Source organism: Leptidea sinapis, chromosome 18 (genome assembly GCF_905404315.1).
Source record: "Leptidea sinapis chromosome 18, ilLepSina1.1, whole genome shotgun sequence".
In the NCBI taxonomy this organism is placed as follows: Eukaryota; Metazoa; Arthropoda; class Insecta; order Lepidoptera; family Pieridae; genus Leptidea; species Leptidea sinapis.
Window position 1 is genome coordinate 1929104 of NC_066282.1, and position 16942 is coordinate 1946045.

The window sequence follows — 16942 nt, forward strand, 5'->3', positions numbered from 1 at the left end:
AAAAAGAAACATTTACTTTTTTGTAAAAATAAATCATTTAATATTTTGGGACTAGACCCGAACAAAAAATTGGAGCTTTCTCATTTTTAATTGTTGTTTGAGACTTCTTGCACACGGGTGTTCACAGTGACACAATCACGGTCTGTAGCAGATATATTGGTCAACCTTGTTTTTCACTCTTTGACTGCTTCGAATTTGAATATCGACACAACTACCGGTTTCTAAGGTAATTTACCAACAAGAGCTATTTGAGAATTTTTGGACCGCCTTTAGGATCAATTGTAGAATATACTGCCAACTACATTTTAAGTAAACCGAAACGGCATGAAGATATTTAAACTAATAGCATACTTTTACATCCAAGGTCGACAGCACATCTATAAGATATCTCTGGTGACGCCATATGTCATGCGAAGTATTCCGAGAAGTTGCTTTGGTTTAAGAGTGTCAGTAGCGCAATACTGTTGACTCTCACTCGATTATCGCCTACCTCGTGTCAATTCGCTGCCGATTTTCTATTTTTAATAAAGTCAGCACACTCTTGTGTTACTAGAGAGAATAACTCGCATACCATGAAGTGACCTATGAACATATGCTCGTTTGCTCTCCTTTCACGTAAAAGTTTTCAGCAGCTGAATTCCACCATCAGAAATTACGTTAGAATGAAAAATTTCACGCACATCACATATATGTCTAGCATTCGGCAACTGCGCATTTTAAAATATATTGTTCGCTGTTTTATGTTATACCTATTAACATAACTCTTGTTCCCGATGGAAATTCCCGCAAAAAATCCAAAGTATGTGTTTCCAGGAGATTTTACAAGCGGAGTTTCCTCACTGTGAATAGCAGATAGTTTAATGGTTCTTGTGGACGGCAATTGTTTGAACACTGTAACAGAACACTTAAATTGCGCTAGTCACTTTGAGACATAACATGATAAGTCCCATTAGTTCAATAATTTCACGAGCAACGGCGCCTTTCGATCCGAAATACAAACAGTGCTTGAACACTACTGATTAGCGGCAGAAATGGGCGCCCATTTTATACTCACCTAGACAGTACTCTGTACTAAGAAACCTACCATTAATGTAGCTATTATACAAACATACTTCTTCCTCCAATCATAAATTTGGTCTTTCCCAATCTCAACTGTCATCTAAGTTCCATTATTATCAAAAGTTCCATTATCTTTCAATAACCTTATTAAAGTTGACGCGAAGTTTAATCAAATGTTGTTAAAGGTATTATTTTTAGAATACTGTGCTCGATCAAAGTGAGGAAGAGCCGAAATAACCCACTTACGATACAGAAGTGGCACCAATCAATCTGCAGGCCTAAAATAAACAGCTTGAACTGTTCAATCAATATTGATTATTTATTTGTCTGTAGGGATTAGTTTGATCTTAATGAAGTGCGTGGGTTCATGCCCAGCGGTTAGTCATGACCCCGCCTAGAGGTCCCGGGTTCGAATCCCGGTAGGCGCAAACATTTATATGATGAATATGAATGTTTGTTTCCCAGTCATGGATGTTTGTATGTATTTTTGTGTATTTAAGTAGGTTTATTGTTTTAAATTTTTATTCTTGAATTGTTTAATAAGTTTATCTTGACTTGTTTGGTAGATTTTGTTAACTTCCTAATTTCATTACATCAGGGAAGGGTTGTTTTATAACTTATACTTATTTTATATAACTCTTTCACACATAATTTAGCATGCGGTATTCACCTTAAAAGGTAATGCATTTAGTAATAAGACCCTTGGAAATTAGCATAATTATAAATATGTAATGTATTGTAATTACCACTGGTGAATCTAAATAAATAAATAAAAATTATCATTGTCATGCTGTTCCCATAGTACAGGCTATGTCTAGTTTGGGGCAAGATAATTTGTAAAAGTGTGTCAATATTATAAAAAACATTGCGTGCGTACAAAGTACACATGTCAGAAGTGAAACCTGCATGGTGCATGAACCTCTAAACTGCATATGAATTCCTGGTACGTGTTGCTAGGATGACACATGATTTCAACCGCTATGAAAGACATTCCTACCACCACTAATATTTATAATAATATGATCTCCTGGTGTCTATATAGTTATACGTCGTGCTCTTGGAGTCAGAATATATTAAGGTATACTCGCGCCATACTTAAGACAATCTCTTCTTTAACTATGATCGCCTGGTACCAAAACATTGTATTATGCTTCCTATCTCATTATCTCCCATGTTTAATATTTTGAATTGATGTGACTGCTCTTTTTACTGCCGCTTTTTCGTTTCATCTACTTTCAAATCACAGCGATGATGAAGAAGTTTTCACTTCAATAGTATGCATATTTCTGTCTCATTCTTTGCCGGCTTCATCCTACACATTTTTGTATTTGTGTCTCTTACCTGTCGTTTTTTCCGTTGCTTCCGGTTTGAAATCACAACAATTCTAAAGAAGTTTCACTTCAATAATTATTATTATATCCATGTCAATTATTGTAAATTTGTGTAAGGAAGAGTATCAAGGGAAAGTAGATAGGTCAATAGGTCGCTTTATATTATAAGTGATCACCAAAGGCCACCCTCTTTTTCTCACCAAAGGCATAAGGGAAATTTTGTCGGCCTTTTAACGTGCATGAGCTTTTTTTTTAAAGATATTCACGTTGTATTGATCCTGGTAACTCCTCCATGAACGTCCGTTCTATAATTGAATTATCTGCACTTTGCGATAGTTTTGAAGTCATGATCAATAGTGTGAAAAAAAAAATAGTTTATCCATTCAAAAATATCAAGTCCATCAATTTTTTTTTAATATTTTTCTTCCATGCTAATACCTAAGAAGCGCTACCATATATCACAACTGATCCAAGTTATTACAAAATAAAAAAAAGTTATATGGCATTAATTTTATTCCAGTGATTACTGATTACATAATATTAATAAGTAATAACATACAATAACTTAACCTATTGATTCTAAAAAAATCATTTCCAATATCATCTTAACTAGTCATTTAACTTTTTATTATTCCATTAAGTTTATCAATTGAGTTACCAATAGTTTAAGATAAATTGAAACTTGTTATTGGTAGTGGAAAGTCTCCCGGGACTGAAATCTTTGGTATCAACTTATAATATAAAATAAAATATACATATATCAAAACAAAATTGGAAAGTCTTGAAAATTTTCCAATAACCTAAGTCAATAAGAGACGAGGAAACTTTGCCAAAGCTGTAATCGTCTCAGCAACCGTCTTACTTTAAACACTACTTTTAATCCAACGCATTACATTTCATTTTTAACTTGACTACGGCTAATTCTCTGAATTGCAACTTTTATCGTTTAAGTTAACAAACAACTTTGATTTCATTACTTAGCTTAATTATATTTAGAACTACAAATCTAAATTCTAATCTTAATCCTATACTAAGAAAGGACAGAATAACGAAAAATCAAACAAAGAGAGATGAAATGATGGATTTTAGAGAACGCAATGACATGAGCAGATATGAGAATCAATCAACAATTTAGGTGGTATGCGAGGCTAATTCAATACAAAATTAAAAATGATTTTAATATTTATTGTCGGTATTTGCAAAAATGTTGACGATAATAATGATAACGCCTCTAACTACATGAGTATTGCTCACAGCCAGAATGATTTTCAATATTTCATGTCTAGATATGGTAAAAGGGAAGTAACTTTAATAAGATTAAATATAGTTTAGATTAGGTTCATTAAAGTTTAATATTCTATATAGCTACTGTGCATAAATTTAATTTTTCTCTATTTAAATCGAAGGTTGGGAGATTTTTCCCTTTAAATTGGAATGTTACTTTAGATTCTAGATTGAAATAATTAAAAGTACTTAAATCATTTTGATTACTTAATTTTTTTAAGTTCAAGTTACGAATAATCAACAAAGATTCGTGTGAATATTTAAAAATCTTAGGTAGGTATACATTAACTTATTTTTTTTTTGAAAATCTACGAAAGCTCATTTCAATAAAAGCGTGGGTTTTTCGATTTTCATCATTTCTACTTTAATCAAGTGCTAGTTTTAAGAATTATTCTCATAGAGCCTAAGATTGTTTAATTTTCAAGGAAATATGCTGGGGGGCGTTAATAAAATGATAATTTTAAAGAAAAATTGTTATCAATAAAAGAAAAAAAAGGAGACCTGGGCAAAGAGGAGAGAATATGCGAGAAATATAATAGAAGCATTAATTAATAATGGCACTGTGGAATGTACCTGCTTTCAATAAAAAATTATCCTAAATCGGCCTTAGATATAAATTACCAATAAGATTATGTCATTTTAGTTATACCTTATTTATAATATTTTATCAACTTCGCTACTTTAACATATTTCTTTTAACTCCACGTCTAAATTGTATTAATTGCCAATACCTATAAATTCCTGAACAGTTTTTTTAAGTTCGTGATCCGACCAATAAAGTTAAGTTGTGATGTACGATTTAACCCTAAAATTTCATTACCGTTATTATATCGATTTCAAATACAAAGATTCACGAGCTCTATGAATCTTTATATTTAATGTAGGCTTTAACATGATTCGCAATGGCAAAGTTTTTAGTATCGTGATTAAAATAGAAGTTTTAAAGTTACTTGTATATATGTTTCTCAATGTATTTTTGTTCTTTAAAAGAATCCATAGCGATTGCACGCAAATTTCATAGAGGAAGTTGCTGGCATTTGCGTGAAGACGAATGGATTCTTTGCAACTTTATCGAACTTTATTGAACGATATTAAGAGTTTTGTGTTTGTGTTTCCAAGACTTTCCTTATTCAATATAACTAAAATCTGAATGAATAACATATCAATAAATTATGCTGGTTGTCAATTACGTTACCGTTTTTAATACACAAAGTTTATCTGCCCATTAGATTCCGTCTTTTTCATGGCTTGAAAAAGCCATCTATCCCTAGAAATACAAAATTTAACGTATTTACAACCATTTTAATATTTTTAACAAAACGTTCATAAGTACATTCTTGCGTCACGCACAGTCAACATGTACAATCCTTATTATATAGAAATATGAGGACTAGATTATTGGTGAAAATAATGTCAAATTATTTATAATTTTATTCTAGTTATGTTGTCTTAGTTGACAAATCAAATTAACTACGTTTCTACGGTCCATATTGTCCTGCAGTTTCATTCAACTTCATATTATACAGGCTTTCAATATGTTGCGGGAGTAGAGTATATTGGGGTCCCGCAAGGTTCAATTATGAGTCCTTCCTTATTTCTTGTTTCTAAAAGGTTTCCAGGAGTAGCTTGATAGGTAAATATGCAAACGCCACGAGATCCTTAGGCTAATACAAATATAGCAAGCATGTCACTTATATGTATTATAAATATAAAAATAAGATGCAAATGAACCGAATTGCTGCAGTATAATCCGAGCCAAATTAAAATTTTAGAAATTTGTTTACTTATAGCGACAAGTTTTACATGATGACACATTTCCCTTTCTCGGCCCAAGGATTGTTTTTCTTATCTGGCGCGTGTATGAGAGGGTCGTTCTTTTCATTCTCCTCTACATACTCCCGCATGCTGTAACAATAAAATTTATTAGTTATTTATGCGAAAGAATATAAGTTTATTTTTAACTTATATACTAAACGCTTTCCGGAATGAAAATAACAAATGAACTCTGAGACACATACGCAATATAAAGCTCAGACGTGAAGGTTTAGCATAGACTATATTATCTTGTATGTCGTGTAAACTAAAATGTGAATTTTATATTTAAATATAAAATGACATTTTAGTTTGGTGACCTAACCGCAATTTATAGTCACATTTGGGATGCTATATACAAATAGCACTTTTAAAATATTTTTGGAATAGCAGTTCTAAGGAGAATTAAATCTATTAAATACAAATCTCAGATTACTCATAACATAATTATATTATGTTGCACCGTTGTCTTAAATGGACCTAATTAATAACCTATTGACAGATAGCATTGGACTATAACTATGGATAGATAAGATCTTGTCATAGAACGGCGACAGCAATGTATCCGTAACTATGTACTATCGTTATTTGCTAACTTAAAATATCTGAGATCTTGTTGAGTATATTTATTATATTAGAAGAGCGCCACGAAGCTAAAAATTTTTAGATTTGTTTTTAACAATGGCACCATTTTAAGGATTGACTTAAAACATTTCGATAGGGATTTATTCATTGAAGTATCTCGATGATACCATATTACATTCAAATTTGTAAATTAATATTCGTCTTTGTACATAAATTATTCATGAGTTGTGTTTTATTTTCATGTAGGAATAGTTTCGGCATTGAATTAACATCAATCAATTCAAGGGAGTTATCCCTTGACCGTAAGCGTTTTTGATTTTTATAATATAATATTCTGATTATATTAAAAATACATATACAAATTAATTTGTACCGAAATTCATGGACGATGCGGTACTCGAATCCGCGCCGTTCCGTCCGAGCTCTCTTACCAACTGAGCCAAGTGTCCGAGTGACGCATCGACCGAAATTTTAGTATATCTTAACTCTTAGTATGTGGCTCCATCTACAGAATCTACTAAACAAAATCTAAAGATCAAAATCAATGCAAGAGAGACATCTATACAAGATAGTAGTAGTACTCCTAGTCCACGCCCTAAAGTAGAAAACACAAAATTTTTAAAACTTATAAAGCAGAACATCAGACATGGAATAATATCAAAAGGATTAATTTACCTCAAAATACGATATCAAAATAATAAATGATCATTTGAACGCGCTATAACAGATCTGTAACGGAGCCTGCTGTATCAAGTAACAATCTATCAATGTCGGGAGAACTCAGCGATGAAAAGAATGAGTGATATTGAAAATACGTTCGTATCTGCTTTTGTCTTCAAATATATAATTTTGAAAGTGCTATTGGCGTAGCGGTCGTATGTATCGTTACAAATACCACGTTTAGGAAACTAGAAAGGATAAAAAAAACTACGTTTAAAAACTACACTACGTTTTAAGACTTCAAAAACTGAAAAGTATCAAATGACTAAAAATGTAATATAATACACCTCTTATGCAAACCTTTAGCTTTAATATTAATAACATACTATTATTTATATGTGCTACCTATTGAAAGGTTTTAAGTCGGTGCCACTGGTACTGGGCCAAACTATATAAAAAAATTATTGGACCAAATGGCATCTATTTCACATCGAACTAAAAAAGAATTATGTAAATCGGATCATAAATCTCCGAGTAATCGGTGTACATACATATAAAAAAAATACCGATCGAATTAATAACCTCCTCCTTCTTTTTTGAAGTCGGTTAAAAATTCGTAAAATTAAAGTTTTATGAGTAAAAAAAGTTTTACGAAATAAAACATGACTTCAAACATGCAAACTTAACACCATTACCAATTTGAGGCTCCTTTGCACAGGATGCCAGCTAGATTTTGGAGACCACAACGGCGCCTTTATCTGCCGTGAAGCAGTAATGTATAAGCTTTACTGTGTTTCGGACTCAGGAGCGCCGTAGCTAGTGAAATTACTGGGCAAATGAGACTTAACACCTTATGTCTCAAGGCGACGAGCGCAATTCGAATGCCACTCAAAATTTTTGGGAGGGACAACGAGATACTATCGAGAGCAGAATGAAATCGGCCAGACGTGGTGGCTCTGGTTGGGATAGTCGTAAAGCAGGTGAATTGAGCTGTGTCATGTGAATTGTCCTTCATATTATTTCTAAAGCTTGTTGTGACATTGAGTGTGACTTAATATAGACATCACTGTCTAAATCTACATTAAGCATGTAAGTAACAAATGCACAGACATAAAAAGGCTTTTATTTTCTCAAAATTGATTCCTTTAGAATTCTTCTTGATGTCATTTCTACTATACTAGATACTACTACCGCTTCCGAAACAAATGGCGTTCTGAGAGAGAAGAAGCGGCGCAAGAAACTCTCACATCATTCTTTTTTTGCGCTATTTTCAATAAGCTGACAGCGCAACGAAAAAGGCACTAGCGAGCGGTCGTTGATTGGGAGCGGACGTCTCCGATGTGCTGTGCTACTTATTGATATTAATTTTTTGTTTTACTGAGTAAGCTATCCCAAAAAATCATAGTATACTTCAAACCTGTAGTTTGGTTATTATTTAAAATACAAATATTTTTATTCAAAATAGTACTCAAAATCACTAATTGAACGTTAAAAACTACCACCATTCAAAAAGTTCTGCCTCAGACCTGAGAAGAACGTGCGCAAGAAACTCAGCGGGCTTTTTTTTTAATAAAAATATGGATTACAGTGTAATATCGTACAATAAACATTTATAATTAAAGAGCCTGAGGGTGTCCGCTTTATTCCCAGTCTGTGGTATTATTAAGAAAATCGTTTATGTTATAATAACCTTTCCCACACAAACGACTTTGAACAATTCTTTAAAATTTTATAAAACATTTGTTTTGTACATTTTCTGGGATCATATTGTAAAAGCATATAATATATCGGCCAATTAAAGACTTACTAACTCGACTTAATCGAGTCGTAGGCATAACAAGTTTATGTTTGTTCCTCGTGTTAACATTATGATTGTCACAGTTTCTAGCAAATTCCTTAATGTGATTATGAACATATAGAACATTATCAAGAATATAGAAAATACGATGACCGTTCGTGAAGTATTACACTGTACTAAGGGATTATTTCTAAGTTTATACGTTGTTTTTTTTTCTCTTGAAGAAACTACAACTCATCATGTTTCAAAACATCCAACGAACGGTTTTACAATCACGAATTACATTTTTAAAACCTTCCTAAAGGCCCATTTTAGCAATAAAACTGAAACATTAATAGAAATATCTTGAAATTAATTGTCAACCCATTAAATAGAAATAATATTTTCTGTTGTCACATCTAGTAACTCGTTATCGATGAATCTACGTAATCTTGTGTAGTGACTCAACCGTGGCTCGCGTCGACTCTTGGCGTCTGGTTGATATGATTTTGATGCGATGGTGTTTTAAAACTACCCACTAGTATTATTATTTTTATAAAATATTTGTATTATATTTTTTTAAATATTTGTATTAGAAATTAGAAATGTATATAAGCTATACTTACCTAATTAGCCTATTTTAATTACTTTATATTTACTGTACGCTTTACGATGCAATTTTGTTACCCACTTTTTATAAAACAGCCTGTAAGTTCCATTTAAGTGGAAATTCCCTTATGTAACAATAAATGTCTTAAACCATAATTACGAACAATCACTTAAGATAAAACTATAATCTAAGATTGCATTAGTGTCCTTTGAAATACGTTAAGTCGCAAATCAGGAGCGTACATTGCTCACTATCGTACTAGTTAACTAAGTTACATTAGTTTTGGGTTTACGATGTATTTGACCCTAAGGTTAATCCTCTTCGCGTCTCTTAAGGTTATGAAGTGATTTAAGATATGGTTATAATAGTTATGACGGGTATCTTCATTGGATACGGGTATGAATCGACGATAGTTTATATCTCATTAAGTTTAAGAGTTCCCGAAGGGGATAATGCGATCATAAATATAAAGATAATCTAGACGTCGCAGTTTTTTTTTTAAATATATATTTATTTATGAAAATAAGGATCAAGACGAGCAGGACTTTAAGCTGACGGTAATTGATACGCCTTGCCCTTTACAATGCAGTGCTGCTCAACGTACAACTTAATTCACAGACATGAGCTCGCATAGGGTCCGTAAGATAGTGACATTGCATATTCATATTATGTTAAATATGCGTATATGCAATGAACGTAATGACGTGCCAAATGTTCTGTTAAACTTTGCTAATAATTGAAACTGAAACGCTGGGTTGCGAAGTATAACTTTTTTATTGAAGTAGGAGTTACTTTGCGGAAATCCATAATTATATAAATGATTTGAGTTTTCTTTAGTGTTAATTCCGCCAATATTTTTCTTTAAACAATTCGACACGTGTTTCGCCTCTACACGAGGCATCCTCAGGACGTGTTGTCCCACCAAAACCTGGCTGACCGTCTCGTGCCAGTCTCGTGCCATGTATAACTTTGTAAAAATAATACCTATTACAGAAATAGGACAGACACTGGGATCACATATCATCAGGAAGTATTTTTCATTAATTTCAATGTTAAAAAACACGAAGCGTAGATATATAAGTCACAAAATTTTAAAGATGCCATTGAGTGTCTGATCTATGTCCTATGGTATATTGTTATGGGGAAGTGCGGCCGATATTAATAACATCTTTGTGCTGCAGAAGAGGGGTATTCGCGCGATTTATAACCTAGGTCCTAAAGAATCATTCAGGGAAAGATTTAAAGAAATAAACATTTCGACTGTTGTTTCTCAATACATTTTTGATATTGTTCTGTCTGTTCATAAGCACATTGAGGAATTTTACTAGAAACTGTGACATTCATAATGTTAACACGAAGAACAAACACAAACTTGTTATGCCTACTACTCGGTTGGGTCGAGTTAGTAAGTCTTATTATTATTAGTTTATTAGTTATATATATAAACAATTTTCTTAATGACACCACGGACTGGGAATAAAGCGAACACCCTCAGGCTCTTTAATTATAAATGTTTATTGTACGATATTACATTGTAATCCATATTTTATATTAAAATAAAAAAGCTCGCTGAGTTTCTTGCGCCCATTCTTCTCAGGTCTGAGGCAGTCTCTTTTGAATAAGTGATTTTAAATCCTATTTTGAATAAAAATATATGAATTTGAATTTGTAAAGATGCCACGCACACAAGCATGTTTACAAATAGACAATACACACTACAATAAAAAGTTGCCGTAATTAAAAAGCTTTTGCTCTTAGGCAGTGCGGTATCTACTTGGAGTGCAGCGGAGACCAATCCTTAATCTAAGAGTATAAATAAAAAACAAGGTTCGATTATGACATGGGACATAAAACATCGGTAAGTCTGTAGAGAACCATAAAAGGTAAACAGGCCAATAAAGTTAACTCGGTACGCGTAAAATATCTTTATGTTGATCATAATTCTAAATTAAGCAATAATAAACAGGGATAGCTTAGATATAACCTTGTATATCGACAGAAAACCGTGCTTTAATTGATTTAAGGTTCACCGGGTGACGTCAACGTAAATGAGGCTCTAAGTTAAACTGCCTACACAACAAAGAGTACCAGTGGGAGGCTCCTTTGCACAGTATTCCGGCTAGATTATGGGTACCACAACGGCGCCTAATTCTGACGTGAAGCAGTAACGTGTTAGCATTACTGTGTTTCGGTCTGAAGGGCGCTGTAGCTAGTGAAAGTACCGGGCAAATGAGACTTAACATCCTATGTCTCAAGGTGACGAGCGCAGTTGTAGTGCCGCTCAGGATTTTTGGATTTTTCGAGAATCCTGAGCGGCACTGCATTGTAATAGGCAGGGCGTATCAATTACCATCAGCTGAACGTCCTGCTCGTCTCGTCCCTTATTTTCATAAAAAAATATTAATTCCACAAAGATATGAAATATCAATATTTGTTTTCAAAACTTTCCGTCGATATCATCAAATTGGAACTCGATTGTTCGATTAATTAATCCTATATCGAGAGTGTACAATCGACTCGTAAATAATCGTTCCGAATTGAATTGAGGCATAAAGAGCTTTTACCGACACACCGAACTGAAATACCGCACATATTAGCTGACAGAAATGGTTATAATTATTGTTTATCACATCGTATGAAGATATTTTATTGAATTAATTGAATATTATGCACAGTTACGAAGGAAAATAAAGTACCGTATACATAACCACGTCGTTCGTGATTGGGTCTTAATTTTTAAATCTGACCTTATGTACCTATTGGTGGTAGAAAATTTATTGAAGTAGGCGTTACCTTGCGGAAATCCATAATTATACAAATGATTCAGTCTCGTGCCAGATTTTGGCGAGACAACACGTCCTGAGGATTCCTCGTGTAGAGGCGAAACACGTGTCGAAATGTTTAAAGACAAATATTGGCGGAATCAACACTAAAGAGAACTTAAATCACTTGTACCAAATGGTGGTATCAAATGCAGTCTTAAGTAAGTATATCTTTATTTGGAACAAAACACTTGAAATATAGATTAACATTAACAAAATATAATAATAAATAATATGAACAAAATATGAAAAACTAATCTTAATAATTACGAATATAATATACATGCCATATCTAATTAAAACTAAGACACATTAAGAACCAAAGAAAAAACTATATATATATATATATATATATATAGCTGCAAGGGCTTGGATTTCCAGTAGCCTTATTGAGCCAGGAAGATAGTATTTTGAACATTCTCCGCGCCTCTGGGCCCCACGGGCCAAATATCTCGACACCAAACGGCACAAAGATTTATGACTCACTGAGGCCAACATTTTTGCGACGCTTGCCGTCTTCGGCAGTCGAAGCAGCAGCCCTAGCACCGACTGATGTAATTTGGACCCGAGAAGGAGCACGAGTCGCGTCCCACACCAGCGCCCTTCCCCGTGCCCAAGCCAACAGCGTCATTCCATCAGGACGCTTGCCATCACGGCGGATAATAACCATTTAACTCTAAAACAGTTGGTATATTAAGAGCGGCAAATGCCATGCGAATGACTTCATTAATGCTGGCTTCACGACTGATACGGCCTGCCGATTTTAGGCTGGATAATCCGTGACGCCCAAGAGCATCTACCCGACGCCACATCTACATTGATGTGGTCCATTCAGTTTTATATTTTTTTTTAAACTATATTATATTAAGATTTATTTTGAGAGAGGCCCAACTATAGTGTAAACAAATAAATATTATATTTATTTCTAAATGTATAAACCCTATTAATATTATGGAGGTTTACTTGGTGTTTTTAGACCAATGACACCATGAATATACTTTATTCTTCTTTCGTAGTAAAAGACATCACTCACCATAAGGTGATCCACAAGTTAGTTTTATATGTTTCTCAATAAAATTCGAGTACCACAAAAATAATATTTTGCTGAATTTTTCCTCTAGAAACATTCTGTCCACAGCTCATTGCCAAAAACGTATCTTTCAAAGTAAACCCGCGTTTGAACGAATCGCAAGTATAATAATACTACAGTGAGTCAGTTTATAGCCACGCGCACTTCGCATGTGAGGAAATAGAGTATCAGTAATTAATAATAGGTACAAAAGTACATTCGTGGTGATATAGTTTAATAATATGTTATGTTTTTAAATTGATAACCGTCACTTCTAGGATTAATACACAAATAAAATTCGAAAAACAAAATTTCATGAACGATGTGGGATTCGAACCCACGACCTCCGGCGTTCCGTGCCGGTGCTCTAACCAACTGAGCTAACCGTTCGAGTACCGCCTCGTTATAAAATTCTGTTTGCTGTGTTCAACTCTCAGGTTGTGGCTTCATCTACAGGATCTACTTTACAGTCGATAACCTGCTCAACCCCTATATTTGCATTTAAGGAAATTGACTTGAGATGTCGCTCTTTTAAATCTAAACAATATGTTAGCAATATGTTAACAATATGTTAACAATGTGTAACAATATGTATAAGTAAGCAAAATTCTCTCAGATGGTTAGAGCACCGGCACGGAACGCCGGAGGTCGTGGTTTCGAATCCCGCATCGTTCATGAAATTTTGTTTATCAAATTTTATTTTTATAGTTTAATAATTCACCACGAATGTACGGAAAACAGATATATGTGGTAGCTTACTGACATTTGATATTTAAATAAATAAATAGCAGTTAAAAGAAAAAAAGTAAAAACTCGCCTTTAATAGAAAACCTAACTAAAAATACAAAATTTATTTTGCACTCAAAAATTAACACCAATTCCTGCCTTATAGATGATAGATAAAAATTACATAAATTCACAAAAAAATTATTTTGTAAATTGAAAGATGGAATAATTTTATAAAATTGATGTATTGTCATCGATAAATCTACGAAGTTTGAACGCAATCTGGCCGTTTAAAGTGGGTCAAAATCGCGCCCAAATGAGTCGGTTACAAACAAACAAACATACAGGTGAACAGACGACCTGTATAGCCGAGTGGTTAGCGATCCTACCTACTAAGCTAGAGGTCCCGGGTTCGAATCCCGGTAGGTGCAAGCATTTATATGATGAATATGGATGTTGGTTTCCGAGTCAAGGATGTTTAAATGTATTTATGTATGTTTATATGAATTTATGTATGTTTAGGTAAGTATATTGTATTAAATATATCATTGTCTTGTAACCCATAACACAGGCTATAATATATGCTTTTAAATATATCATTGTCTTGTAACCCATAACACAGGCTATAATATATGCTTAACTTGGGGCATGATAGTTTGTGTAAAAAGTGTGTCAATATTATGTTATAATATTATTACTATAAAATCTATTAAAAAGCGTGTTAGAAATATTCATCTCATATAATAATATAAGAACTCTACACTTGTTACCACTTTAGATGTGTCTCTCGGGCAAACTATTCAATTTAGAAAAAAAAAAATATTTGAAAACCTATCCACACACACCCACGTGTTTGGGTTTGATGAAAAAAAGTTTTTGAGTTTCAATTCTAAGTATGAGGATTCCCTGAAATTTAATGTTTTTTTTTTTCTATTTTTGTGAAAATCTTAATTCGGTTCACAGAATACATCAACTTACCAAGTTTCAAAAGTATAGTTCTTATAGTTTCGGAAAAAAGGGGCTGTGGCATACGGACTGACAGACACACAGACAGCCATGACGGATCTATAAGGGTTCCATTTTTGACATTTGACTACAGAACCCTAAAATAACAAAAATATGTTGACGATAACATCAAATTAATATTTTGCATGGTTCAAATTTTAACCATGAGTTACGTAAACAACCAAAATAACAGTAATATATTGTTAAAACATGGCTGCCGCAACATGAAATAGGAAAAATGTATTGGATTTGTGTAATGTGGTTGTTTGTCTTCGCCAAATGAAATATTCATGATGTGGGTTCATGTTGAGCTCAGCTTTTAATAAACGAGTACCAACGCTATCTCGTGCTGCTTACGCAAACTTGAGTTTTTGTTTCAAATTGCATTTGTTCTCAACTAAATTTGTTAGAACATGAATTATGTTTGTGACTGTACGTGAAATGTGTGTAGGCTGTATTTGGAGCCTCGAATTCAGAATCCAATAATCACGATATTAACATTATAGAAGCATCATAAGAAATTTTAAAATGTAAGAATTTAATTTTGAGCGCTATTAGGTAGGAATACTTTTTTCTCCTAGATATTTGAGTGACTGAGTTGGTTTTAAAATAATTTAGACCGATATTTGAATGGATTATAAATAGGACATAATGAATATGACATTAATATTCTGCATAACCAAGAAAAACCGGGAGTGTTGTGAAGAACTGTTTCACCTGATTCCTGCCGCCAAATTCCACCTTCGCACTACACGCCATAAATTTGTGATGTGGTGTGTGGTGGACCTCCACAGTGCGGTTTTCAAGGAACTTTCCTCCACGTACTACAAAGCTTTGGAATGAGCTTTCTTGTGCGATGTTTCCGGGACGATACAACATGGGTACCTTAAAAAAAGCGTACACCTTCCTTAAAGACCGAAAACGCTCCTGTAATTCCTCTGGTATTCCAAGAGAATGTAGGCGGTGGTGATCACTTAAGACCAGGTGACCCGTACGCTCGTTGGTCCTCCTTTTCCATACAAAAATAAACCGACTATCTACGCAGTACGATGTAGAATATTTTAATTCAAAGTAAGATTTATATTAGCTGCATTCAAGCTATTAAGTCTCTTTGTATAAATACAATAAAGCTGAAAATTGCTCAAGCCCGATTGAATCTTCATTCGTATGTACATTTACTTTTATATGGAAATGGTGATTGGTTTTTATTATGATAAATACAAGTTATACAATTCGTTGCTGCGTCAGTGCGTTGTACAAGAGAGAAAGAGAGGAAAAGAGGTCCTTGAGAAAAAGAGTTCAAATTTTTTTGTATATAGTTATTTTAAGAAATTAAGGGACGAGACGAGCAGGAGGTGTTCAGTTGACGCCCTGCCCATTACAGCAGTGCCGCTCAGGATTCTTGAAAAACCCAAAAATTCTGAGTGGCAATACGATAGCGCTCACCACCTCGAGACATAAGATTTTAAGTCTCATTTGCCCAGTAATTTCACTAGCTACGGCATCCTTCAGACCTAAACACAATAATGCTTATACATTACTAAGCTTCACGGCAGAAATAAGAGCTGTTGTGGTACCCATAATCTAGCCGCCATCCTGTGCAAAGGAGCCTCCCACTGGTGTGATGCCTACATCTCATACCTCTATCTGCTGGTTTCTGTTTCCAACCTTGCCTGATACTTCAAATAAGGATTACGTATTACTGAATCAAATATTAAGTTGGAATAAAAAATTAATATAAAATAATAATGAATATTTTATTTAAATTATTCAACTATGATCGTTTTCACATGATCAATATGCACAACTAAAATTTGAAAAACAAAATTTTATGAACGATGCGGGACTCGAACCCACGACCTCCGGCGTTCTGTGCCGGTGCTCTAACCAACTGAGCTAACCGTTCGAGTACCGCTTCGCTACAAAATTCTGTTTCTGAACGGTTAGCTCAGTTGGTTAGATCACCGGTACGGAACGCCGGAGGTCGTGGGTTCGAGTCCCGCATTGTTCATAAAATTTTGTTTTTCAAATTTTATATGTGTACTAGCTGACCCAGCAAACGTTGTATTGCCGATATTAAAATCGCGATACAAAAGTCACTGTTGATCGTAGATGGGTGAAAATTTGAAGTTGTATGTATTTTTTATATATTTTTTTATAACTCATAATCAAATAAATTTAAAAGAAATGTAAGAAAAAATT

General features: G+C 33.7%; 1 protein-coding gene and 2 non-coding genes across 3 annotated transcripts in view; all 3 read right to left on the reverse strand.

The window, feature by feature from the left end:
• Nucleotides 1–2885: 2885 nt before the first annotated feature.
• The window catches only part of LOC126969513 (guanine nucleotide-binding protein subunit gamma-e), a 40464-nt gene continuing 26407 nt past the window's right edge, over nucleotides 2886–16942 (reverse strand). The window contains exon 3 of the mRNA XM_050814982.1: nucleotides 2886–5579. Within this exon, the coding sequence (XP_050670939.1) occupies nucleotides 5474–5579 (106 nt within the window). The 3' untranslated portion in view covers nucleotides 2886–5473. The remainder of the gene's footprint in view (nucleotides 5580–16942) is intronic.
• On the reverse strand, nucleotides 13326–13399 carry Trnas-gga (transfer RNA serine (anticodon GGA)). Its single transcript has one exon. It is a non-coding gene; the product is annotated as a tRNA-Ser (tRNA).
• Nucleotides 16573–16646, reverse strand: Trnas-aga (transfer RNA serine (anticodon AGA)). The gene has a single exon. It is a non-coding gene; the product is annotated as a tRNA-Ser (tRNA).